Source organism: Ambystoma mexicanum, chromosome 2p (assembly GCF_040938575.1).
Source record: "Ambystoma mexicanum isolate Mex_15411 chromosome 2p, UKY_AmexF1_1, whole genome shotgun sequence".
Taxonomy (NCBI): Eukaryota; Metazoa; Chordata; class Amphibia; order Caudata; family Ambystomatidae; genus Ambystoma; species Ambystoma mexicanum.
The window spans coordinates 606,289,951-606,315,344 of record NC_090923.1 but is presented as its reverse complement, the minus strand read 5'-3'; the positions used below and the strand labels follow the sequence as shown (position 1 = coordinate 606,315,344).

Below are 25,394 nucleotides of genomic sequence, written 5' to 3'. Positions count from 1 at the left end.
ACCTCTACTGATAACCCCTTCAAAAAGCCCAACTGAGGGAAGGCTCGGGAGCAGGCAACAGGACTGATCCAATCACCAATTCCAACCGTTGCCTGCCTCCCGAACCTTCCCTGGACCCTTAAATACCCTGAGGAGGCGCTCTGCCCCCCACGGCCACTCGCTGGCCGTGTGCAGTGCCAAAAACATCCCCGGGACTTTGCGTTCCCCCCGGGACCTTCCCTTCTACGCACTAAAGCAAGTAGCACTCAACCCTTCCGTGACCAGCAAAGCAGCCTAGCCCCACATACTTACCAATTTGAAATCAACACCTGGATGGGTCTGCCGTCACACCACCTCCTAACGACCACAGCGCACGTTGGTGAATGCAATTCGACAGAGGAGGACTGGAAAGAGGCTGTGCTCCAGTCCTCCTCCGTATTTGTAGGCAGTCCCCAGGGCGAGCCGGAAATGCCCACCATGGGGACGGCCCACCCCCAATCCTGACGCAGCCAGAGGGGCACCCAAGCCATGTGGGACGTCCCTCGAGCGACCCTGCAGGGTCTGGAACCTCCACTGACTATATCAAGACTCGCATATCCTTGTAACTGCTGCGCCCTGATACCCGTGGGTCTAGAGTGCATTATAAATGATTAAACAAACAAACATATGAGGTGTGGGGAACAGAATAAAACGTGAGAAATCAGGATGGGGCAAAGAAAATGTGGCAGGGAAACAGTTTATGAGCAATGGAAGCCTCGATAGTGGGGGGACAGTGAGTGAGCAGGGGAGTTTCCTGAAGTGCGAGTCTAAGAATGTGAGTCGAGAGGAGCGAGGTGACCAGCAGAATAGGGTTATAGGGGGAACCGAGGCATGCGGAACCCGAGAGGCGAAAAGAGGAAGTACAGGATGGCGTTGAGGAAGCAAGAGGGAACAGTAGAGAGAGCGTGTTGGGGGAGGAGGGGTTCAGGAGACAACTGCAAATGGAAAGCAAGGCAGAAAACAACCGTGTGAGAAGGGGTGGGAGCAGCCTGGTGCCTGAGGCCGGGGGAAAGTAACTGTCTAAGCAGAGGGAGGCCGGCGAGTGTCTAGTGTGGGAGAAGCTTGTGAGGGAGGGTGCAGGCGCAGCCTGCAAGGTGGGGGGAAGAGGAAGCCCGTTAGGGGAGCGAGAGGAAGGGGGAGGGTCAGGAAGTGCCGCTCTGAAGCGCGGAGGAGGCGGCGCTCACACTGCGCCACAGGCAGCACCGGGCACGGCAGACGGAGACGGTCGCTGGGCAGCGGGAGATAGCGGGCAGCCGCAGACTCGGGAGCTGGGTGTGTGCGGGGCGGGGCAGTCAGGAGGCGGCGCTGAGAGTGGCCCAAGCTCGGCTCGGGTGCCTGTGGGACGGGCTGGGCTCCAGGGCTGCTGCTGCTGGAAGCGGATCTCTCCCTCTGTGCCTTCGCCCTTTGGTCACACTGCCTCTCATCCACCCGTCTGAATAAATCCACCGGCGGCGGATCCCCCTCCTAGGGTCTCACCGGATTCACCCTCTGCGGGTCTCAGCTGGTCTCTTAGCTGCGGGTCCCGGGCACGGGTCCCTGTCCGGCAGGAAGCTGTGGGGGCCGAGGCGCAGGATGGGCTGCACGGTGAGCGCCGAGGATAAAGCCGCGGCCGAGCGGTCCAAGATGATAGACAAGAACCTGCGGGAGGACGGCGAGAAGGCAGCCCGGGAGGTCAAGCTGCTGCTGCTGGGTAAGAGGGCGCTCTGCTTCTTGGTGGCTCGGGGGTCCTAAGAGTCCGCAGGAAGCCGGGGAGAGGGGGGGGCAAACTGATGCTTGCAGGGTGTCAATCTGCTACTGGATGAAGATTTAAGTTGATGTTGGTAGGGAGCTTTCGCTGCACCAAAGGCCCGACTTGTCAAACTATCGGGCAATGTAGTAGCCCAGGAAGCGGACCAACTTCTAGGCGAAGAGGTGTACGTTGCTGATGCTAACTTGATATGGTGTGAAGGAGGCGGGGTCGCTCTCACCGGGCGGGGGCCGGGGGAGGAGAGTGCGTTGTTTGATAAGGCCTGCCTGGGTGTAGGGCTAATTGCTGCTAGTGAGTGGGCGGGGTCATCGCCTGCCGCTGGATCGGCGGAGGGCAATTAGTGCTGGCTGACAGGGGGCGCTCTGCTGCATATATGCACTGACCTGGGTGGTGCAGTAAAACAAATGCGATGCACAGTGGCTGGTAAAAGGGTATGACGGTCCATTTCCGGGTAAGTTGTGGAGCTACTGGGCGAGGACAGTGGGCACCAGGGCACTTGGAAAAGCCAGAGGGGAATTATGATGGCAGAGAGGCGTGTGCAGGACCAGTGGGACATACTGCAGCTGTGATCTACGGTGGCCTAAGAGAGACAGGGCAGCAAGAGGTAGTTGTTGGGCAAGCTGGCGGGCAGAAGCTACTCGCAGGTCACCGCGAGGGCCCACGCCCATAACTGATCAATTTTAACCTGCAAGCAGATATAAGGGGGGCAACTGATACTCAAATATCCACTCTACCCGTAATAATATCAAACGGCCACATGTTACTTTCATCTTTTACCCTCAGTGTTACTTTCATCTTTTACCCTCAGAAAGACAATCCAACCTTACTCCCTACTTTCTACTGGACACTGCTCGTGATGACCACTCGGATCCGCCTCCTCCCTCCAATGCCCTCAGTTCCCCTGCACCCACACTGCTTGCCCAGCAAGACTCAGCCCTGCGGCGCACCTAGAACCTACGCCCACGTCTGCGCTTCCAGAATCGCCTACTTTCTTTGTCTTTTCATAACTGCATTTGCCCATCCTCTCCAACACAACTGCATGGTTGTCTAGACAACATTGCCCGCACAATCATACTTATCCAACAAGCTCTCGCCGTCCCACCAGCCAAAATCCATCCATTCAGTTGCGCAAACCACACACCCTTGCCTCAGACATATGCCACTCTATTTATTTATTTATTTGTTATTTGTATGGCGCTTATACAACAAGACAGTGGTTCAAAGAGCCACAAGGCAAAGGGAAGGGAGCAAGCGAACAAATAAACAATGGAATTGACAATGAATAGATTAAAAAAAAAAAACAGTGGAAGGACTAGGCCTTGTGACATTCAGAACGTGCACGTTCTTAACAGAGAAGGGGGCAGGGGTGTAAGTGCTAATGAGTTTCCGGGGGAGGGTGGGTGGTAGTGCCAGTGGTCCCTGTTGGGGAGGCATCAGGTATGTGCATAGGAAGAGGCATCCCAAGCCAAAGAGGGAGGTCTAACGCCCATCAGGTAAGTGCAGGGCTGAGACAAGCCACCCAACTAGTAGGTGTGGGCCCAGAGGGCAGGGGGTTGGGCGGATGCTGGTGGCAAATGGGCAAATGGCCAGGACCCTATTGGACTCTTAAGGGACCGGGCTGCCAATCTCTGCAGCTGTGGGGGTGGTTAGCACGGGAGGGGGAGAACGAGGAGGAGAAGAGAAAGGTCTTGAGTTGTTTATGGAACTTGAGTATCCAGAATGTGATCCTTATCCCTTTTATCAGTCATAACATTGTTTACCCAACTACACCATACCTTCTATGAGCCCACCCAAACCACTTTAAGCTATCATGTCTTCAACAAAATCTCCTCCATGCCACCCCGTATAGGTACTGTGATCTCATCCTATGTCAACAATCCTGTTAATTCCCGCCCATCTCCATCCTGAATTACCCCACCTACTGAGCCACTTCTTTGGCACTGCCCTCTTTTTTTTGCGTCCATATTTTGCTCTCTATGGTTGTCCCTAGGTTGCCTTTTCAACTTGACCCACATCCCACCCTGTCTTCTCATCTACTAACCTAACTTATCAATTTCATAGCATTCTACATTCCAATCTCTTAAATTCAGGCACCCCAGCCCACCATGTCCAAAATGCACGCCTCACTTCTCTTCCAACATTCCAATCTCTGTGCCAACATGCCGTTCATCTGTCTGCACCTTGCCCTCTGCAGTAGTCTGCCATCCTAACCATGCCAGGTTAGTATTCACCTCCCACGTAGTCATAGAGAGTGACCATGTTACTGGGCGCCATTTTCGATGAATGGACTATCATTTTACAAATGAATGCATTCTGCGATTGATAGTCTTGGTGCAATTCAGATGAACAAAATATACTTGAGTACCTGCTATTATGTTTGTAAAATGAACGGGATGCTTGGTCTCCTTTTGATATCTTCATCACCCCTCCACACCCACATTAATGGCACATTTCCCCTGAATACTGGCATTGGCAACATCACTGCGACCAGTGTTTGGTCTCCTCCCATTGTTGGCCCTTCTCCCCCTAAAGTCTTTGGACTCTACCTGCCTTTACCTGTCAGCAGCTCCTTGACCGCTCGTTTTACCCCAATTTCCAAACACTATTTGTTTTTAGTCACTCTTTGGCACAACATAACTTCTGAGCATTAGGCCTGGACTCGTTTCTATCCAGCATTATGCGCTCCCATTTTCTACCTTCCAATCAGGGAACTCCAATGTATCCTAAACAGGATCTATCCTGCGCTCCATTGTGCTCCTAGTACTTCACCCACCCATGATATGATAGGTTATTTATAACACGCTTAATGTTAATACCTAGCGGTTTCTAAGCTCGGAGCCGGGGACTGAACCTGTCTTGCTCCGTGTCATCTTGATTCCAAGACGAGCACATTGCCCCTGAGCTATCCTCCCGGAATTGATGCAGAATCCCATCGGGCTTTCACCGCTTCAATTATAATTATACTACTTATGATCTATGCAGTATTATACCCTGCTATTTGCATACAAGGGGTGCTGCAGCTATTTGTAATCATTATCTCCTTGTCGCCCATCAGCTAATTAGATATTCCCTCCTTATTGCAATTCGACCCTCCTCACATCCCCCCCCCGTGATTTACTAGACCCCACTTGAGAGCTTAAGGGCAACCTCGCGTTTCAAAAGTTCTCTTGTTTAGCGCTGTTTTTATTGGTGACGATGGGTGCAAGACATCGCCCCCCATGTGGAAATCTATCGCAAACAGTGCTGTGGGTGGGGGCGGGCGCTTACAAGTACTGCTCTTCTCTTTTGAGGCGAGCGGGCATATCTTTAAATATAATAAAGGGCAGTCCACCGTGTGACTTGGGCGCCTCGCCCCCTCTCTACTTCATTAAACATTTGCTTCTCTTCTTGTTTGTGCAGCGGTGATCTCCCCGTGGGGGTGCTGTCCCTTTTTCTCGAAACACAAACACAGGCTTATCTCCTGTCTTTATTTGTATATTTTGAAGTCTCGCCCCCGTCCCTTCATTTCGGGGCGAGGCCATTTCCCCCCAAGGAGCCTTTATTCAGTGGCGCGACACCATTGAGCTGTCAGGGCTTCAGCCCCTCCCCCCCCCAGTCATTAGTAACGTTAAGCATTCATATGCATCATTGTTTGGGCAATTGAAATCGTGATGGGCATTTGCATGCCAGGGCAGGGGAACAGGACACAGCTCATAGTCACAGCATTACTTGACTGTGTGGTTTCAGACTCAAAGGAGAGCGTTAACTGCTTGTAACATCGACGAATAGTAACATTACAATGCATAAAGAAGTTAGATGCCCTCACACCATTAAGTTTTCCCCTCCTCCACCCTCTCTGAGGTTAGTGCCTCTCCCAACCTTTTAAGATCAACACCTCCCACCCCCAAAACGTAGGTTTTGTTGCGCCCCTGCCTTCATGTCAGTGCAACCTCTTTGATTTGGTTGTGCTTTTTTGGTCATTCTAAATCTCCCCGCGGTCTTATTGACAAGTTCCCCATTTCTTCAGTGAAAACCAAACTCCACTGCTCGGCTTTCCTACACCTGTGTACATTCCAACGATGCTTAAGTGCCAGGCCATTATACATTACGGTGTGAATTGGTTGAACATGTACGCCCTTAGCATTTAATGGTCCTTAGCACGTGGAAATCCCGCCTGTTAAACCAGCGGGGGGCAGGAGGGTCCGGTGGTAAGCAAGCACATTAATTGTCCAGGCTGGCAGAGCTCAGGCCACCCAGGGCCGGAAGCTGACCGTGCTGATGATCTGCAATAAGAGGCATTTCAATATGGCGGCCGGAACTCGCTGGAGTGACATTTGATTTTCTCTGCTTTGAAGTACCATCTAAACGCCTGTCCCAACTGTGCTGAAAGTCACTGAATTGGTTATTTGTTATGTTACTGGCTTGTCTAGCTCTCACCTTTTGGCATTTTCTTGGTCTCTAGTTTCTCTGGGAGACTTGAACGAGAGGGGAGACATGTGGAGAAGACATCCATGCTGGCACAACGTGCCCTGTCTGGGTTGGGTGTTAGTTGTGTGGTGTAGATCTCCCTTTGTATTCTATGGTTTGCTCCACCGCCTCCTCCCACCCGCTATTTGAAAATGTAGCTAAACTACAAGCCCCAGAATTCCATGAAAAAACTGGACTAAATTGCCCTCTCACGCATGGCCATGGGAAACTCGATAGCGCTGGCTTTGGTCTTTTTGGGTTATAGGACAGCCCTTTTAACGTTCTTTGATCTAAGTTACAAAGTGTGTTCTCTTTCTATTTCTATTAAACTCTACCTTGAACCTATGTCCGATGGTGATAATTTGGTGACTTCTCATTTTTTTTATGTTGTGCGCTGAGAGGGCAACAAACGACCTGTATGTTCCCTCTCTGCCTCCCACAAGTTTCAATGTGGTAGATTTGAGCTGGATGGGACTCACTCTTGCATTAAAAACGTCATAGGCGCTGGGGTGGGCAACTAAAAAAAATCAAAGAATTTAAATGCAAAGTTATTTAGAAGCAACAACTATAGTTTCAATATACTGCTTGTGATCGCTTGATGCGAAATAGCTCTTTTGTATTAAAGTAGATTAGGACCCGGCAAAGGACAATCCGATTGGCCCCCACTTGGTTGTTACCAGCCCGACAAAGCATTGCCTGCTCTGGTCCTGTGCGCCGTGTCACTCATTCTTCCTTCCCTTTCTGCGACTGACGTGTAGTCCATTCTCTCTGTTCCGTGATGGCCATTTTCCTTGTTAACTTTATTTTAAATCGCTTTTTAATGACTGCCATGTAGTCCCTTCTCCCCGATCAATGGCAGCCATTTTTTGTGCTTTCGTTTTCTGAGTTGAGAAACGGTTTCCACGCTGCATCTGAACTCGAGAAAAATACTATTAGTACAACATACTGGGGTATTAATAGCAATAGAACCCACAGATGGGGTGTGACAAATCAACTTCCGGGCACCAGGGTCCAGGGATGAATATCTGTTTCTAAACCATCAAACAACTCCACACCTCTGGTACACCAGAAGGGATCCCAACAGATTGGAAACACAAGCAAATTATAAACCTCCATGTCCAATTTTGGTAACGTGGACGGAATGACAGGCTTATCTCCAAAGGTTGTGTATCATTTGTTAGTTGCAACACTGTGAAAATATTACCCAATGATAAAAGAGACTGTCTAGTTAAGGTTGTATATGAATATCTACTTTATTATTATCATGACAAAAATACAACCCACCCTGTAAAGGAATGCAGAGGACAGACCTTTTCAAAGAAGGAAAAGGCATGCACTCTCGATACTGACAAGAGGATGGTCGGTATAGTAAATAATTGCAGCATTTCAAGGATACTTGGCTTCAGCACAAAGGGAGCAATGGGTCTTAAAATGTCTTCAGGGGCCATCGGAGAAGGACCAGGGGGACAGAACCACAATGTACCTTGTGCTTGTAGGTGCTCTTGGAGCTCGACAGGGTCGAGTAGGCTTCAGTGTTCTTCGCAGGCTTCTGTGACAGAGTTCAAGGTGGGAGACAGCTGCAGGTATTAGGTGGCAGGACACTTTGTCGAGCGAAGCTGGACAAACAGCTACAGGCTGGCCTATACAGCGGCTCGGGGTCAGGAATCATTGTCACAATGCTGGTCGGTGGTTCTGAAGCACTGGTTGAGATGTCTCGGATGACTTTAATAAGTGCCAGGCTATTATGCAAGTCTATGCAAAAAGAACGAGCATACTCATCCTTGGCACTTAAGGGGGTAAGCGACTGCAGCTTGACAACGGTTAGCATTGCAGTCGGTTGCAGCTCGAGGATCTTGACTGACTTGAAAATGTACTTTTAAGGTTGGCTTTGGTAGATGCTCGTCGAGGCGCTTCTCCCAGCTTCTTCACTTGGCTCATGTCATCCTTTTAAGGCACGCGGCCCAAAGCTGAGGAGTGTGTTGCAGGCAGCTGCCTCCTCCTTGGTTCGGGATCAGAGACTCTTTACCCATTCCTACCTAGGTAGCTTGCTGCAGAGCCTAGCATGGCACACTGTGTGCTGGCTGGGTACTGGTTCTGGAGCTGCTGGGGGGTTCTCTAGATTCAGTATCTCCCTCTGTGCCATGGGAGATGTTAAGGGGAGGGATCTTTCTTCCCACTTGGAGGTCCTGGCCTACCTTCACTGGTGGAATTTGTAAGGCAGACTGTACCTTCAGCCAGGGTCCAATGGTGAGTTCTTCCTACTGCATCTGGTGCAGCCTTTGATGCCCCTTCCAAAAGAGGGGCTCTGTCCTCCTTCCAAAAGAGGGGCTCTGTCCTCCATTAAAGCCAAACGCTCCACAGTGATTGGTGTAGGCTAAGCCTACCTTAATGAGCCTATCTTTGCTTGCCACCAACCATCTCTTGAATGTGTGAGGTCATAACCAGAGTGCCTTGCAATAGAAAAGGTAAAGGGGTGAAAACATGTAATACTAAGTCCTACCCATCTTCCTGTCTCTTGTGGATCAAAGGGTCTCTGTGGTTCCTGATTATAGCAGCAGGTCTCCCTTGAAGCTAAAGCTAGACCTGCTCTGTGGCACCTGCAAACCACATTATCGTATCTTTATAAATTGGGTGGGGGGGCCCTGCAGGGTGGACTACTTTAAACACGCAGTCCCAGACATGATGGCTCACTGTCAGTCGATACAGAGGGCAGGAGCTGGCTTCAGGTTGACACAGTTGCATATGAAAGGTTGTTGGGGTTTCCTGTCTCCTTTATCATTTACAGCTAGGCCACCTACGGGCCTGTTTGAAGTACACTCTATTTGAATGTTACTTGTTGCCACCAGATGCAGAGTCCAACAAACGGACAGGGCGGATCCATCGAGACTAGGTCAGTTAAACAGGCTGTCCATGGCAGGGGGAAGGTTTCGTCCTACCCATCTGGAGATGCATAGTGCACTCCTCCTGTCATATCCCAACTAAATATGACAGGGGGGACTGGCCTGCATTCTGTGTCCACCCAGAGTACACAGGTCTATGTGTATTTCATGCGGTGAGCATTGGAAAATGTGTGCTGATTAGCACCACACATTGAGGAGACATCCCGGTATATCGCCAGATGGGCAGGATTCTAAAGTGTTAAAGCTGGATGGTAAATCTGGAATAAGCTACATTTGGAGAGTCACAGCAGCCCAAAGGAACCAGAGTTGGAGGGGAGATCTTTCCACGTTACACAGATCAGATGGGACGGTGGGGCCAGAAGAAAGGGAAACGCGGGTTGTTGAACTAGGATAGTACCTGGTATGTCACAAAGAAGACAGGGAGGAGGGGGTTGGTAGGCCCTGACAGGGTTAATTGACTGATAACCTGTAGCTGCCACCTCTATTGCAACCGTCAGTAGGGCCAGTGTGACCCAGTGAGCAACGAGTTCAGTGCCTTCAGAAAGGACTCCTTTTGTGGAAAACTTGCCAATGCATGTGCTTGACCCTAGGCTTGAGCCACTCTTCGCTTTAGAGCATGGCATCAAATCCCAAAATATAATTGTTCAGTCTTTTTAAGGGAGCTTGTCCCTCACTGCATCATTTCTATGTGTTGCCCACATTGCCTCTTCATATCCCAGAAGTTTTTTGATGATCTCAGACCTTGCTTCTGCCAGAATTCTTGTCCAGATAATGCTTGTCCTGCTTATTTGATGTAGACTTCGTATGGCATGCTGCACAGCCTCCTCGGCTTGCAATAGAAAAGTGCCATTAATTGCCCTTGCACATATTCATGCATTCGCCGTTCTAATGCTGCATCCGTGCACGACATTTCCTTGCCAAACTCACCGCGAGAGAGGCAGCTGAGATAGTGTGACCATATTTTGAAAATAAAAAACCGGTATATGCCATGAACATAAAAGTAGGACCTTCTCCACAGCACATTCAAAGCCTGCCCTGCCTCCCTTCCCCCTCCGCATTAAAATAAATTCAATGTCCTTCTGTATATAAATTGCAGATTCGGCTGTGACAGTAAGCAGGTAAAATACAGAGGGTTTTGGTGGGGTTGTTATTACAGGCGTTGCTATTTGTATTCCCTTACCAGACTCGTGCCGCCATAAGTAAATGGAAGTGGCTGTAAACAGAAAGGTTGGCTGTTCGAGTCTACCCTGTGGTGGAAGAGATCTGGCAAAGGTGAAGCCAGCAAACTGTTAATCTCTTTATTATGTGTCAGTGTCTCCTTGTATTGTTGAATCTCAGTGGTGATGAAACCCCCCCTCTCCTAAAACCGGGACGGGGTTTTTCAATGAAAAAAGCTCTCGCGACAGGAGACAAGGGGCCCGATTCCGGGATAGTTCCAGCAAAACCGGGACGTCTGGTCACCCTCGGCTGTTGCCGAGCCCATGGTTCCCAGAATTCGCTGGCGCAGTCTCTCTGGTAACCTCCTTACTGTCTGGCTTTGAAAGGTGGGTTGTATTTGCTTCCAGCACCAGTGTTATTGTTGGAGCGAATGACTAGCGTGACCTTTCCTCGTTCCCTTTGGCTGGTGTCTCTCTGCTTGAATGGGTGATCCGCCATTGCCGGTGGATTGCACAGGTGGCTGGCAGGATCTTTCTCAGAGAGGGAGAAGTGAAGCAGCTGGTGGTAAGGAGTGCTGGCAAGCAGGGTCGGACTGGTGCAAGAAATATGCCCTGTCACACCAAAAAAAGTGAGACACCCCTCTCCTTAAAAAAGTGGCTCAGCCCTCGCCTCACGACCCTTGACCTCTGGTGACATCACCGGAAGTGATGTCATTTGACCCCACCTCAAGCTGACATCCCAGGAAGCGATGAAACACGACCTTTCACCCCTTGAGAAAACAGGAAGTGGCATCAAATCGCATTGTTCCTAAGTAGTACACTAAATTACTTTGAATCCAAACAGATGTCCAAGGCCAAATGATATGTTATTGTATAGCACTTATCTTCAGCTCTTTTTTATAGAACAAATATGCATACAATATCACCCAACCTGTGTTGGTACTCATTTATCGACCTAAGGATGAAAGGTTTTTTGAAAAAGAAAACATTTTTTTTAAAGTATTTTTTTTCCATTTTCTTTTCTTCCAAACCGGCCCAACCTGTTGGCAAGTGAGGATATCGGGGAGTAGGCTGGTATTGTGGCACCACATGGGATGGTTACCATGCCAAGTGTGCCCCATTTTACATGCGAGTTGGTTGCCTTCTAGCCACACTAAACCAGGCTGTTGTTATGCCTGAATGGCGGCGCTGTGGTTGTTGGGATACTGCTCAGACCTATGGATGGTGCACCCATCCTGATGGGCATCCCTTCGCCAGCGCACTGTCGGGTCAGGAACACATCACACTCTGTGACCGTTTTTATTCTGTTCTTTTACTTCATTGTTAGCTCGGGAGCAGCAGAGCTCTGCACTGGGTGTGGGCAGAGGTTGAAGTGTACGAAAAGAAGTAGAGGAGCTATGCTCTCTGCTGGTCTGCCCCGCTCCCCACAAACCCCATCCCTGCGACCCCTTCCACACACAATCTAACCCCCCCAAACAAACACACCTGCTATTTATGGGAATGGGCAGTGAGTGCATGAAAGTGCAAACTTAAACTTCTTCCTACACTTTTATTTTAAAACTAAACCGTTCCAGAACGGTTTCTTTTTAAAATAAAAGTATAGGAACAGTGAAACTTAACATTAAAAAAGTATGGGAGCACCGCTCCCGACCGCTCCCGCCCACTTCGACCCCTGGGTGTGGGTAACCAGCGTTTGGGCTGACCTCTTTTAACAGCATTGCTGTGCTGTGAGTTGCAGTCTGTGCATCCATTGGGATTAGTCCGTGGTCCGGTTTTGCTGAAAAGCTGATAACCCAAACAGCTTAAGTACAGTGGCGCCCAAAAAAAGTGCAATGAAGGTTCGGTAAAAATATAGATTTTTATACAATGCATTCAGCTAATTAAAAAACATTAGAAAAGCCCACACCTGTAAAAGAAACACTGAAAATGCAGACTTTTGTGAAAAGGCACCCTGGGTAGATAAGAAGAGTTGTAGACCAGGCCATAGAAATGCTGCTGTTCAAGGATGTATCTTTGAAGAAAATATTGGAGATGGGGGGGTCGGGTTAAAGTTCACGATGGTCATAAAAAGTGTACATGGGTGGACCGAGCCCCTTCACAGTACCTTTTTATTCTGGTCCTTGGCATCCGACAGTGCTGCACTGCTAGGTTCTTTTGGCACATTTGAGCCGGTGTAAAAATGTTGTCCCACTGGCAGTCACGTTGAGTCTGTTCAAAGGTGCAGGCTCCTAATGGGGTTGAGTCGGTGTTCGAGATGGTGAGACAATGGCTTCTAATGGTGCCGGGCAGCAGTGGAGTTGGTGGCACGATGATGGTTGTGCGGCATTGAGTCAATGTTGGTGAGTTGGACGAGTCGATGGCTCCCAGCAGCCGAATCGTTGGCAAGCCCATGATCTGGTTGATTCGACTTGGTCTGCTTCAAATGGTTGAGCAAGCGTCTGGATAGCTTAAAATGCTGCAAGTGGTTTGAAGGTTTATTGAGTGCAAAGCAGCAACTAGGGTCCTGTTGTGGCACGAAGTGTGTTGAGATTTCACAGGGCGGTGAAATAGGTTTCCATGCTGCATCTAGACTTCTGGGTTGCTGGGAGTCCCGATGTAGGTGCTCCAGGAGAATCTGAGTCCATCTGTTTTGCACTCCTATGTCAGGAAGCTTGGCTGGCACATACATGGGATCTGCACTCCTATGCCAGGCAGCTTGGCTGGCACCTACCTGGGATCATTCACCTCCAGTGAATAGGGTCCTGGCTCCAGAGCAGACAACAAAGAGGCCTCTATCCACAGTTCACCCTCAATGTTCCCAAGGAATGATTAAGAGGCTGAGCTCTCCTCCGCCTTGGATGCCTTCTGTCTTCATCTTTATGGTACACCCGACAGAGGTCCAGTGAACCCCTCTTTTCCTTGTTAAGTCCAAAGATGAATCCAAAAAGGCAAAATGTCACAGGGGATCAGTCCAAATCAAGCCTGCTGTAAGAGGTGCTGTCCCTGCTGTTGTAACAAGTGCTCCTTGCCTCATGATTTCATCCCCAGATTGCCTTGTCCTGCATGAAATGGGTTGAGTGCAGGAAGTGGTAGAGAACCCTAATGGAAACTAAGATGGTGGAACCACTCTACCTTCAGCCCCATGTTTGCAGACTTCAAAGGGACTCCCGTTGTCCGCATCCTGGTGTGAGTGAGTCTTTGTCTGTGCTACTTTTGAGACTCCAGTTCCCAGGAAATCTCCTGGAGAGTGTTCCTGGGCCCTGGTACGAAGGTGTTGCACTTCCTATAGGGAGGATCAAAAGACAGCATGCCAGCCATTGTTCCACATGGCTGTAGTGAAGATGTCCATGCCAAACAATGATATACATCAGCCATGTCATAGCTGCAGGCTTGTTCACAGAGCAGACACATGTGTGATCTCAAATTGTTGTGGCTGTATAATTATGCACTTACAGTTGTCACCATGTACCAACCAGGCATAGCGTATACTTAAAGATTTACATGCCACCAGCAGGGGCATAGATTTTTGGTTTTCCCAGTGGAAGTGGACCTCAACAAAAAAAAAGTAATTATAATAAGTATAGGGACTTTCATGAAATTGGCCTATCCCGAGGGTGCCGGGCCCCGGAGCATCTGCATACTCGGCGCCCCTGACCACCAGAATGACTAAGGCATACAAATATTACATTTGGAAGCAGGGGTGCAGAAAGTCAAAGTCCATGCCTGTCGGCTAGATCCTTGTGTTGCAGTAGCTTTCAGGAATGTACGTTACTATTGACCCTTCCCTGTGCCCCTGAAGGGCTGGTGCTGAGGGCACTAGGAGGCATTCTCAGCAAATGGACATGGGTGCGCTATCATTTTGGCATGGAGCATTTGTGAAAGGAGTGTGATTAGCAGACCCCCCTTTTCAGAAAACGAATTACCTGCGTTCATTTATATTAATGAAAATCAAAAAAAGCTTGCGCCCCATACCAGATGGACATTCTATAATCGGGTAGTCGATCATCCCAGGTTAGGCTATGATAGGAATTAGCAACAAGTGCTGCCTAAGGGCTCCAGTAAACTCTGCACAGTACTGCTTTCCCTTTGACCGGTATAGAACTGGGACTTCTCTTTGGAGAGCTGTCCACCTCCGTGAATATAAACCAGTTTAAATGTAAATCGTCATTGTATGTCCACTTGTTTAAGAACAACTATACATGTGGCCAGAACTGTAAAGTTTAAAAAAACTTGCAAGCACAATTGCGCTGCAAGCTATTGGTTCCCTCAGCTCCTGAGCTTCACTTGGAACTTGCATATGCGTGTCCCAAATGGCGGCAGTTGGGGGTCTTTTTCTGTGTCTTATTCCCACACTTTGGCTGTGTGATTGTGCTGGGATTGTTCCTAAAAGGCGTCCTTATCCTTTGCAGTTCATCAGGGACGTCGTTTCAGCAAAATGCCAGGGGTAGCGGAAGTGACATCACACGACCCATGACCTCTGATGACATTTCACCCCACACCAAAGTGACACCATGGGAAGCCATGGAACACGACCTTTCACCCCTTGACAAAACAGGAAGTGGCATCACATAGCATTGTTTCTAAGTACACTACGAAGATTATGGTTACAATATCGGTGCAAAGTGATATACATTTATATAAGAATTGATCACCATATGTATTATGCACAGCAGCGCGTAAAGGCCCATATTTCCAAATTATGGTGAATGCAAGCATACGTCCATGGCCAAACGATAATGATGTGTGTTATTAAATAGCGCTTACGCTTACGCGCTTCATATAGAACAAATATACATGCATATTACCCAACCTGTGATGGTACTCATTTATCAACCTCAGCAGGATGAAAGGCTGAGTTAACCTTGCCGGGAGTCAAACCTACACCCTGCAGATCACACACACATTTCAGCAGCGAGAACTCAAGCCACTGAGCTATTTTAACAGCTATAGCTATCAGAAAACCAGCTCCTCCATAAAGAAAGAGCTGCATGCCGCTGGCCACAGCTCAGGAGCCTCAATTTAATTTTAAGAAAAAAAGAAAAAAAACGTTTGCAATGTTGTGTGGGTTCTAGTGTTTTGGCCGACGTGAGCGCCGTGAGTGTGTCATGACGCTCACGTGCTCACTCAATAAAAGGGGCTCTGCTGGCGCTGCGAGGGCAGAGCAGCAGAGCCCCAGGAAGTGGCAACGCGTGTCTGTGTATTGTGTGTCTGGATTGGTTGTGGGCCTGCCACGTGGTAGTGGCCTGTTGTGTGGCGCGGCCTGAGTGCCCTCGGAGCCGCGACCGCTGAGGACTGGGGGTGACACGCTGTGGAGCCTGCGCCCGGTGCCCCCGGGCGCCATAGGGTGCATCCCTACAAGAGACAAGCCGGTTGTCCACCGACGTGTCTCTGCCTACGAGTGATCCCGACAGCATCAGTGGGCTGCCCCGGAGATCGAAGGCAGCCCACAACACTGGCGACGAAGGTGCTTCACCCCCACATGCCTGCGGAGCTCCCGCAGAGTCGGAGCGCTCTGGTCTGTGTTGCGGAGGAGAAGGGGGCGGAGCCACGAGGCCACACGTGCGGCCACAGCGTTTACCGCGTTTGCTCCGAGCGCGGGGCGGATGGTGCGGCCTCTGGCCGTGGATCCAAGTGGTGCCGCTGGTGCAGATTCCCTCCACCTGCTGGGGGGGGGGGTGCCTCAACATCTACAGCGGCGGCCGCCGGTCGAAGAACTGCCGGCGGGGCCACGTGTCGTGGCCGGCCCCCGGAACAAAGGAAGGGGGCGGAGCCTGTGAGGGCCCGTGCCAGGGACGAGTGACGGCCGCTGCAGTGCTTTGGCCACCTGCTCCACACAGTGCATCAAAGGAGTTACTCCTTTTTCGCTTACTTGATCTGTTTGCGGTCAGCACCACCCGCAATACGGTTGGAGAGGGGCATGGCCCCGGCGAGCCCAGGAGCAGCCTGTGCAAGAAAATGGGCGTGGCCCCCAGCGCAGGCAAAGCTCTAGGACAAACAGAAGGGGCAGAGCCTCATCACTGCTCGTCTTGTGGCCCAGAACTGCGGGTGAGTGGCAAACAAGGCAGCAGGGGTGGTAGAAAGTCATCCCAATTTAATCATCCTGCTGCCTGTACCTGTTTCAGTCCCGGGTAGCGGCTCCGTTCAGAATGCTCGTGTGCCAATTGGGAGGGGCATGCTGGGTAGCCCCACTGAGGTCAACTACGAGTGCAAGGGGAGGGGCCTACATCAGCAAGGACATCGAGGTGCAGCCCAGTGAACACGTTAACGGGCCGCCCCCATCTGGGCACCCTTGCCATCATCAATACCCCAGAAAGTGCGGCCCACCCACAGAGCACAAAGGCAGCACCCGAAGAAACACCAGTGGTGCGGTGACTGAACAGTTCACTACAGCCAACTGCTAGTGACATAACAGCTAGCCGGCCCAACAGTCATCATGTCGGACGAGGACAGTGAAGGCATATGTCGGGGTCAGCTGTCACCTATACCAAACTTCGATGTTTTGGGTGCGCCTGCAAGTCTGGGACACCGGTGGACAGACTGGGTGGAAAACCTGGAGCTGTACTTTGAGGCGATGGAAATCAAGGATGCAGCAAAGCGCCCGACACTCCTGTACTCGGCCGGCCAGAGGTTGTTCAAGACATTAAGGCCCAGAGATCAGTCTTACAAGGCAGCCATCACAATCCTGAACGAGTACTTCAAGCCCATGGTCAACAGGGACTATGAACGGTTCAGGATGAGGTGTGCGAGGCAGGAGGAAGAGGAAAGCCTCGATGCATTCCACGGGAAGTTGCGCGGAATTGCACTCTCCTGTGACCTGGGAAATTTCGAGGAGGACGAGATCCGGGCACAGATCATCTATGGCTGCAGCTCCAACAAACTGCGCAAGCAGGTGCTGAGGGACCCAGCGCTGACCCTCGATTGAATACTGGAGCTTGGTCGAGCACAGGAACTGGCGGAGGTGCGGGCCTCGGTCATGGACTCCTCTAGACACCACCTAAAGATGGAGGTCCCCCTGCCGCGAGGTTTAGGAGGTGGCGGATGTCGGCAGGTGGCCAGGAGGAAGAATGATGAGGAGGGGAGACTGGCCGAAGAAAGACCCCAATGCTACCATATGTCATCAGTGTGGGTGGGATCTTCCACACCCGCAGGACTGCCCGGCGATGGGACAAATCTGTGGAAGGTGCGGGAAAGGAGATCACTTCGCACGAGTGTGTCTCGCTCCAGCCCCAGCCAGCATCGTGGGGGCATCAGGGGGGAGTGAGGTGAAGGGGAGAAAGACCCCCAAGGTGGCGGCGGTCCAGGTGGCAGAGAGCCCTCGAGAAGCACTGTATGATATAGGGGAGGAGGAGTACAAAGAGAATGTATTCTGCAGCGGCGCTGGGGGCCTGTTTGACCCCGGGATTTTCTGAGTTGGAGGAGCCCGTCATAGGACCCCGTGGTGTGTGGACTTGAACACACCTGTTTTGTTTTGCAGTATTATATTATTTTGAGATCCAAGTAGCTTTAGGTTGTGCGCAGACTGGAATGCACCCAATGTTTGTTGTGTTGACGTAGGGGCACACATTTGTTGCGTGGACTAGAAGGCACCAAGTGGAATCCAGTAGAGTGGTTGATGTTTGTGGTGGGTTTTTGTAAATTTGTTTGCTTATAATAAAGGAGGGATGTTGTGTGGGGTCTAATGTTTTGGCCGACGTGAGCGCCGTGACTGTGTCATGACGCTCACGTGCTCGCTCAATAAAAGGGGCTCTGCTGGCGCTGCGAGGGCAGAGCAGCAGAGCCCCAGAAAGTGTCAACTCATGTCTGTGTATTGTGTGTCTGGACGGGTTGTGGGCCTGCCACGTGGCCGTGGCCTGTTGTGCGGCCCGAGTGCCCTCGGAACCGCGTGACACCCCCATGCTGTGGAGCCAGCAGCCTGGTGCCCCCGGGTGACGTAGGGTGCATCCCTACACGAGACACGCCGGTTGTCCACCGACCTGTCTCTGCCTTCGAGTGATCCCGATGGCATCAGTGGGCTGCCCCGGGGATCGAAAGCAGCCCACAACATGCATTTCTTTAAAAAAAAAGTGTTTAGGGGTTGCAAGGGAGACCATATGACGTCCCTGCAGTTCTTATTCCAAAACCATGGCTGTTGGTGCCCTGTGCTGGCCCCGTTTCTCAACTGTGGCTGTGCTGTTGTTGAGTTTCTTCCTTCTGTGCCCTCTGCTCGGGCTTCTACCAACTCAGTGGCTGTGCGATGGCAAGTTTCCTTGCGCGGGACCCATGCAGCCAGCGATGGCGCTTGTGAGGTTTTTGGGCCTTTCACGAAGGGCGGTAATGTGGCTATCGGGGTCCGAGTGCTGGTCCACTTTTGTGGTTGAAGGGGTCGTGCGTGACAATCTTTGTATACTCAATTCTCCGGGGGCTCTGATTGTACTCTGGTGCGGCGAGATAAGGACCTGCGAGAGAGGTAGGACGGGGGACAAACGGGGGATTTGTCATTGATATAATCATCTAAACGTCTTCTCCGACAGCTTGGCGAACGATGGATCGTCTACTGGATGGCGTACAGTTTCGCGGACACGTGTGTTTCTCCTCCGTGTGTGGAGTCAGGGGCGACAGCCCGCTCCCCCACCCCTCCCTCCTGGAAAAACAAAAGTCGACGCCCCTGTGTGGAGTGCTGCCCGAGGAAGCGCTCTAGCCACTTTTGACGGAAATGCTGCTAGCGCCCTCTGCCTTTCCCATCACGACGACCAACGTTAGCCCGAATCTCTCTTAAAGGGGCCGCCTCGTCCATTCATATGCGAGATTGAGAACAAATGTGTACTATTTTCTTGAGCGTTAGTTTTCTTCTTCATATAGACAAGAAAGTCGGTTCTTTGGAGACCTTGAACAGAAGATACACTTTAAAAACAAAATATATAAGATGACCACAAATATACATTCGCGTTGTGAAAACTAGGAACGTAATGGAATACCTGCAGCATGTCCTATTGAACAATCAGAAAGGCCCTTCCCAATCAGCGGAGTAGAGGCACAGGGGTAGGGGGTGGCTTGACCCTCTACAGCTCCTGAGAATTTAGTCAAGTATTTTATTTTCGTTTCTGGCAATCCTTTTGTTGTAGTAACGCCAATACACATTATTGTGTTAGATGTATAGGCTGTTGGTGGGGTTCAAACCTCAGGCAGCCAGGAACGAACACAGACACAAACTCTGGAGGCAACGAAGGGGAGGTTTGTCTCATTTTCCATGGACTAAGTCACGACACCAGTATGCGCGCTATTGAAGAGAAGGACGGACCCTTGCATTAACTTAAAGGAAGTAATTTGTATTGCGGCCCTCTACTAAGATGGCGGCCCGAAAGAAACCCTGGAGACTTCCACAGTGGATAAAACGTGTAAGCGGGTCAGTTTGTGGTTAAAAAGGCACCTCGAGCCCACCCCTGCACAGTGTGTTGGAGGTAGCTGACATTAAGGCTGTGTGTGTGTGGCATCCGGGGCTTATTGGTTGTTTGACTCGCCATGAGCGCAGCCACAGCCAGGGGAGCCGACTTATGAATTTCCCAGGTGGTGCCCAAATATAGGAAGTGACATCACCAGCGGATATATGACCACATTTGCACGTAGTCGCCAACTTGGTGCGAGAGGGGGAAATGGCGGGGGGGGGTGCTGAACAGGAGAAACATTGGCTAGCATCTACTGCATATACTAAAGTCAAGTAAGAAGGTGGTTTAAACCTTCAGTTGCATTCCAGTAGGCCAACACTGTGCCATAAAAAATAAAGCAGCTGTGGGTCGAAGTGCTGCTTCAGTGGCATCAAGAGAATTCCCTGTGGGGTAGTGTTGGTCATTTCCTATTGAAGTACAGCAGCCCTATTGAGAAGTTCCATTAAAATTGAAGCTGTCCAGTAGGCTGGATCAGTGCTGCCCCATAGAAGGTGTAAAAGCCTCTGTGAGAAGTGGCAGTACTGTCCCAATGATGAGAAGTGTAGTATTTTCACATTAGCTATGCCTAAGCACTTTGGGTTATTGAATAGTGCTGCTACATTCTGAGTAATTCCATCCCTTTAAATATATTAGCTCTTGTATAACCACAACAGTGTTGAGTTATTCTGATATGATGAAGATGATATCAGACTTGCTATTTAGTTCTGGTTCTCTATCATTAAATGTACTTCAGATCTTCAGAGTCTCGGGAGGATAGCTCGGGGGCAACGTGCTCGCATTGGAAGCAAGACGACATGGAGCAACACAAGTTTGATTCCCTCGGTCCGCGCAACACCGGTTCGATCCCCTTGTCTGCGCTTAGAAACCTCTGGGTATTACGTGCATTATAAATAACCAATTCAAACAAAAAAAAACATCTGCTGAGAAGTGCTGGGGCCTTGTCAATAAGACTGTAGCAGCTCAAATGAGAAGTGCTGATGTTGTCCCATCAAAAGTATACCAGCCACACTAAGATGAACTAGCATTGCCTCAACAAATGCATAGTATTACAATTAAAGAAGCCCTGTTGCCAAGAGAGGTGCACAGATGTACAAATACATCCAACCCAAAAAGATTTTTAGAAATTGAGGGACAGGCTTGCTTTGAATCTCTGCCTCTATTTCTAAAAATCGCTTTGGGTTGGGTGTACCTCTACATGCATGCACCCAGGTGCACAGACGTAAAAGTATACTCGAACCAAAGTGATTTTTAGAAATTGAGGGACAGGCTTGCTTTGTATCTGTGCCTCCATTTCTAAAAATCGCTTTGGGTTGGGTGTACTTCTACATGCGTGCACCCAGGTGCACAGACGTAAAAGTATACTCAAACCAAAGTGATTTTTAGAAATTGAGGGACAGATGCAATGCAAGAGCATTTTGCTTTGCATCTGTCCCTCAATTTCTAAAAATCGTTTTTTACCCGGGCCACCAGAGAGAGACACAGTATGGATGGAACAAAGGGCCATCCATACTGCGTCTCTTCTCTGTAGCCCGGGGAGGGGGGGCTCAGCCCCAACTTCATTCTGCGGGGGGGGTGCCCGGGCCTCAGAGCACCCGCATACTCAGCGCCCCTGGCCACAGCTGCACCTTAGGTTGTTGTTGCCGTACATTGTAGTGGGAGCGGCCATGTCAGCTGTCCACGGCGATGGTGACACGCGAGGGCTGCATGTGTGCCGTGCTGGGCTGGCAGGATGCCATGTCAATCTTAGGAGGTGCCAAAGACCCGACTTTTTTTTTTTTGCCTCCACATGGCCAGGGAGCTGTGAGGGCCAGGGTTACTCTGCTGCGTACATCCCAGCATACCCCATTCCCTTTGGGAGATGGATGCGAAACCCTGTATTATTTCCACTCACACATCTATATTTTCCCAATTTAAATACAGGAGTAAACGTTGCAAATCTCACATAAAACATTAGGCTCCTTCTAACTCCTTCACCTCGTGTCCTGTTCATTGACCTCTTAATCTGTGTGTATGTTTTGTGTTTAATATTGGCATGCTGATATGTTGGGTCCTGGCCAAGTATGACACTGACACTGTGGTAGGAGCAGGAAGCATCTTTAGGTAAGTTACTTGCACAGACATCCACCGTCATCCTCTCTGTCAACCCATCTTCTCAACTGCACATTCAAAGAACATAACATTCGCACACACAGCAGTGCATGTCAGACACTCCTAGCATTTCATGCATACATGGCAGGGTGCAGGGAAAGAGACAAACACATACCTTTTATACCATGCACATAAAGCGTGCGAGGAATACAGGCGCAGGACACCATAATCGCTGCATCTGATTCTCAATTGTAAATTGAAAATACCACATTTTGGGGCCCAGCGGCAATGGAGAATGGAGAATTTGTGCTGGCCTGAGATCAGGATGGCGTTCCATATAGTGGAGAGTGACGCCCGAGTACGCCACGGCACCCCATGTTTCATTGTGATCCCCAGGTCTAGTAGACCAACAGGCTGATGGGTCTCTGATGGATTACACCTGTACTTCGCGCCATACCCGCTGCTTGCATCTTCATGCACCCGTTGTATTTTGCAGCGTAGGGATTGAATGATCGCGTTCTCCTGCTGCAGCCCAAATGATTCCTGAACCTGAAAGCAGAGAAATTCACAGTTGGGATTTGGTGCCATAACAAGAACTCAGGTCATCAATTCTGCCTGTTGCTGCAGAATCCTCCCTGGTCTTCTGCTTTGCTTTTCTTGAACACTGACCACCAAAGGGTGATGAATTAATCGCAACGCGTGCTCAGCAGCTCCTCTGCCCCACTGCGCCATTCCAGAAAGGCATGGGGCCATCATGGGCAATGGTCCTGCAACTAGTGCCAGCCAGGCCTCCTGGACTGCTCGGCCATGTCTCCTGTGCACTGGAATACAAGCAATCGCAGGTGTGTTGGGGCAACCTGGTTCTCCGTAAAGTGAAGGCTGACTAGCGATTAAGGCACCAACTCCTGAGCACACTTCCTCCCCTTACGGTGACTCGAAGTAGAATCAGGTTTTGGTTTCTTGAAAAGTTAGATCCTGCTGCAAACATGTTTACAGCTGTTAACTCTGCGTGAAGCCCCCCCCCGTCCCCCTTCACCCCTCCACCTCCCCCAGGAGATACAAGAAGCTCCCTGGTCTAAGCTAATATACACTACTTCTCATTTTAATATGATATGTAATTAATGTCCCTTTTTCTGTCCAAAACTATTTTGCCTATGTATTTGAGAACATTCAAACAGATCCTATATGTGGAAATGTCTGAGAAAAGGCTCAAATGCATTCGTAAAACTATGCGCAGTAATCGAACGTGAACGAAGAGGTGTACCTACGACCACTACCTCACTTGAGGTGTTTCCATTTCGAGAAAGCACATTTGGTGACTTGTTATCATCGTACTGCAACCGTAAATCTCAACTGGAAATGGGCTTTATTTATTTTTCCCCTTTCTTGCTTTAGAACGACAATAACACAGATCCGTGTGATTACTGCGGGGGAAAAATACTGAAGACAAAAATGTCGAATTATAAAAAAAAGTGTGTGTGTTTTAATTGTTTTCGTTTGACATGTCAACGAAATTATATGCGGGGGAGACCCCCGTTTCCCACCATAACTCCCCTACATTATTTATTACCCATACCCACCCCCACATATAATTACTTTGAAATGTGCAGTACATAATTCTGTATTTTTGTCTCATCATTTTGTGCTGCACAGTAATGGTGCCATGCCCAATAACACACTTCTTCACTAAAAGCCCTTGCTTGCTTTACACCCATTGCTTGAAACCCAGCTTTCGAGTCTGGTATTTTGATTGGTTTCTGTTATGGATTTACCCACATATCGCTGTAAGATCCTTCTCAGTGACTGCTAAGCTCGGCCACACAACACGCATCCATTGAGTGACTTTCTGGATCTGGTTCACTGGCAGTCAGTTCTGGCCCCGGTTCAGACTGGACCGCCCATTGAAGTATTCCTTTTTCAGACTAGACCATGCTTTGGATGGGTTGAGGTTCAGCTTGAACCGCCCACTGGACAGGTTGAGGTTGAGGCAAGGCCACTAATTGAACAGGTCAAGGTTCAGTCTGGACCACTCCATTAACTAAATGTTCCCATTTCAGGCCGCTTATTGGATGGGTTGATGTTCATCTTGGACCTCCCGTTGTCCGGGTTGAGGTGCATCATGAGCCGCCCATTGGATGGGTTGGTGTTCATCTTGGACCTCCCGTTGTCCGGGTTGAGGTGCATCATGAGCCGCCCATTGGATGGGTTGATGTTCATCTTGGATCGCCCGTTGTCCGGGTTGAGGTTCACCTTGCACCGAATATCTTTGCTAGCAGAATATATGTGCCGTGGAAGGAGAGTGGAGAGGGAAGTAAAAAAAACCCGGGCCATGTTACAGAAAATGTGCATGGAATTAACACTGGGGCCTGATGTGTATGCGCGACACACTTGCCCTACTGCACGCGTGTGCCAAACTGGGCTGCCGCAGCCTTTAATCCGTCCGAGCTACACACAAGGAGTGCCGTTCGGCTGGGAAATAAGACTCTCTGCGGTTTAAGTGCTACACAAAAAAAGGATTGCCAGTCAGAACATCTCAACATGTTTTCCTACTGTATTGGCCGTAATAGTAACTTGTGCGTTTGTTGATGGGGACTATAAATCCGAGGCCGTCTCATGGGAATGGCCTGCTTGAAATGCAAGTCATGCCTGGAGAGAAAGTACCCCTCTCATTCATCAAGCGCACTATGTTGGCTGCGGTGGATATAGGCACGCGTGCCACAGGGTTATGAACGTAAACTCGTGACCCGGAAGTCAGATGATGGCACTATTTAGATCCTGTGCTTCCCTCAATCGATTCCACATGGACATTTGGTTGCCTGAAAGAATTCAGCCTAGGCGGTGGTGGGTGGGGGGAGCAGGCTGCAGCCCAGGTATTGCAGGGAGGGTGGGAGGAATCTACCCTCACACGAAGTCTAAAATGTGGAAAGGAGGCCGCTGAAAGAGTAGGGTCGACGCCACACCACCGTTCCACCCAGAACTTGGCTCCAGGCCCGAACAAAAACACCACAGTTGTTTTGAAAATAGAGGGGTTGTCTTACTTTTATATTAAAATGGAGGCATGGTTTATTTTGTATTGTTTTCAAAACAAAAGTTAATCTATTATGTATGATAAATTTTACATAGGAAAAAAAAAGTTTATAAAACCTGTTTTCCCACACGGTAAAACCAGATTAAAATTAGATATATACAAGTCTACGAAGGGTTTGAATAGGAAATGGAATTCAGTCTAGTGGCTGAATTGTCCGAATGAGGAGGGCAAGCGTCTTAGATGGGAAAATCGCCATCTCCTTGACTCCAGTTCCGTTACGTGACATAAATGACAGCACTAAAATAGGGCATGCTCTCAGTCATCCTGGCCAAATGGGCAAGAACTGCTGCCTTTCTGTAAAAGCACGAGGTCAAACATTGCCCGGAAGCAAAAAAAGCATTGTAAGACTGTTAGTGCATGCCTCCATACACATATTTAAAAAAAATGTACATAAACCAATTTACTTTATGCCGCGGGTCTGAGGTTACAGTGCTCCAGCCCCCTGCATGCATGAACAGGAATCTGGAAGTTTCCTGGTCCCTGCACATGCTTGAAAGGGGCCTGAGCGTAGGTCCAGAGATGCCCCAATCCAGTCTGCTCTGTCTGTAT

General features: G+C 49.8%; 1 protein-coding gene across 1 annotated transcript in view; it reads left to right on the top strand.

Annotated features, from left to right (window-relative positions):
• The first annotated feature begins 1,126 nt into the window (after window positions 1–1,126).
• Window positions 1,127–25,394, top strand: part of GNAI2 (G protein subunit alpha i2) — a 711,653-nt gene continuing 687,385 nt past the window's right edge. The window contains exon 1 of the mRNA XM_069644134.1: window positions 1,127–1,708. Within this exon, the coding sequence (XP_069500235.1) occupies window positions 1,591–1,708 (118 nt within the window). The 5' untranslated portion in view covers window positions 1,127–1,590. The remainder of the gene's footprint in view (window positions 1,709–25,394) is intronic.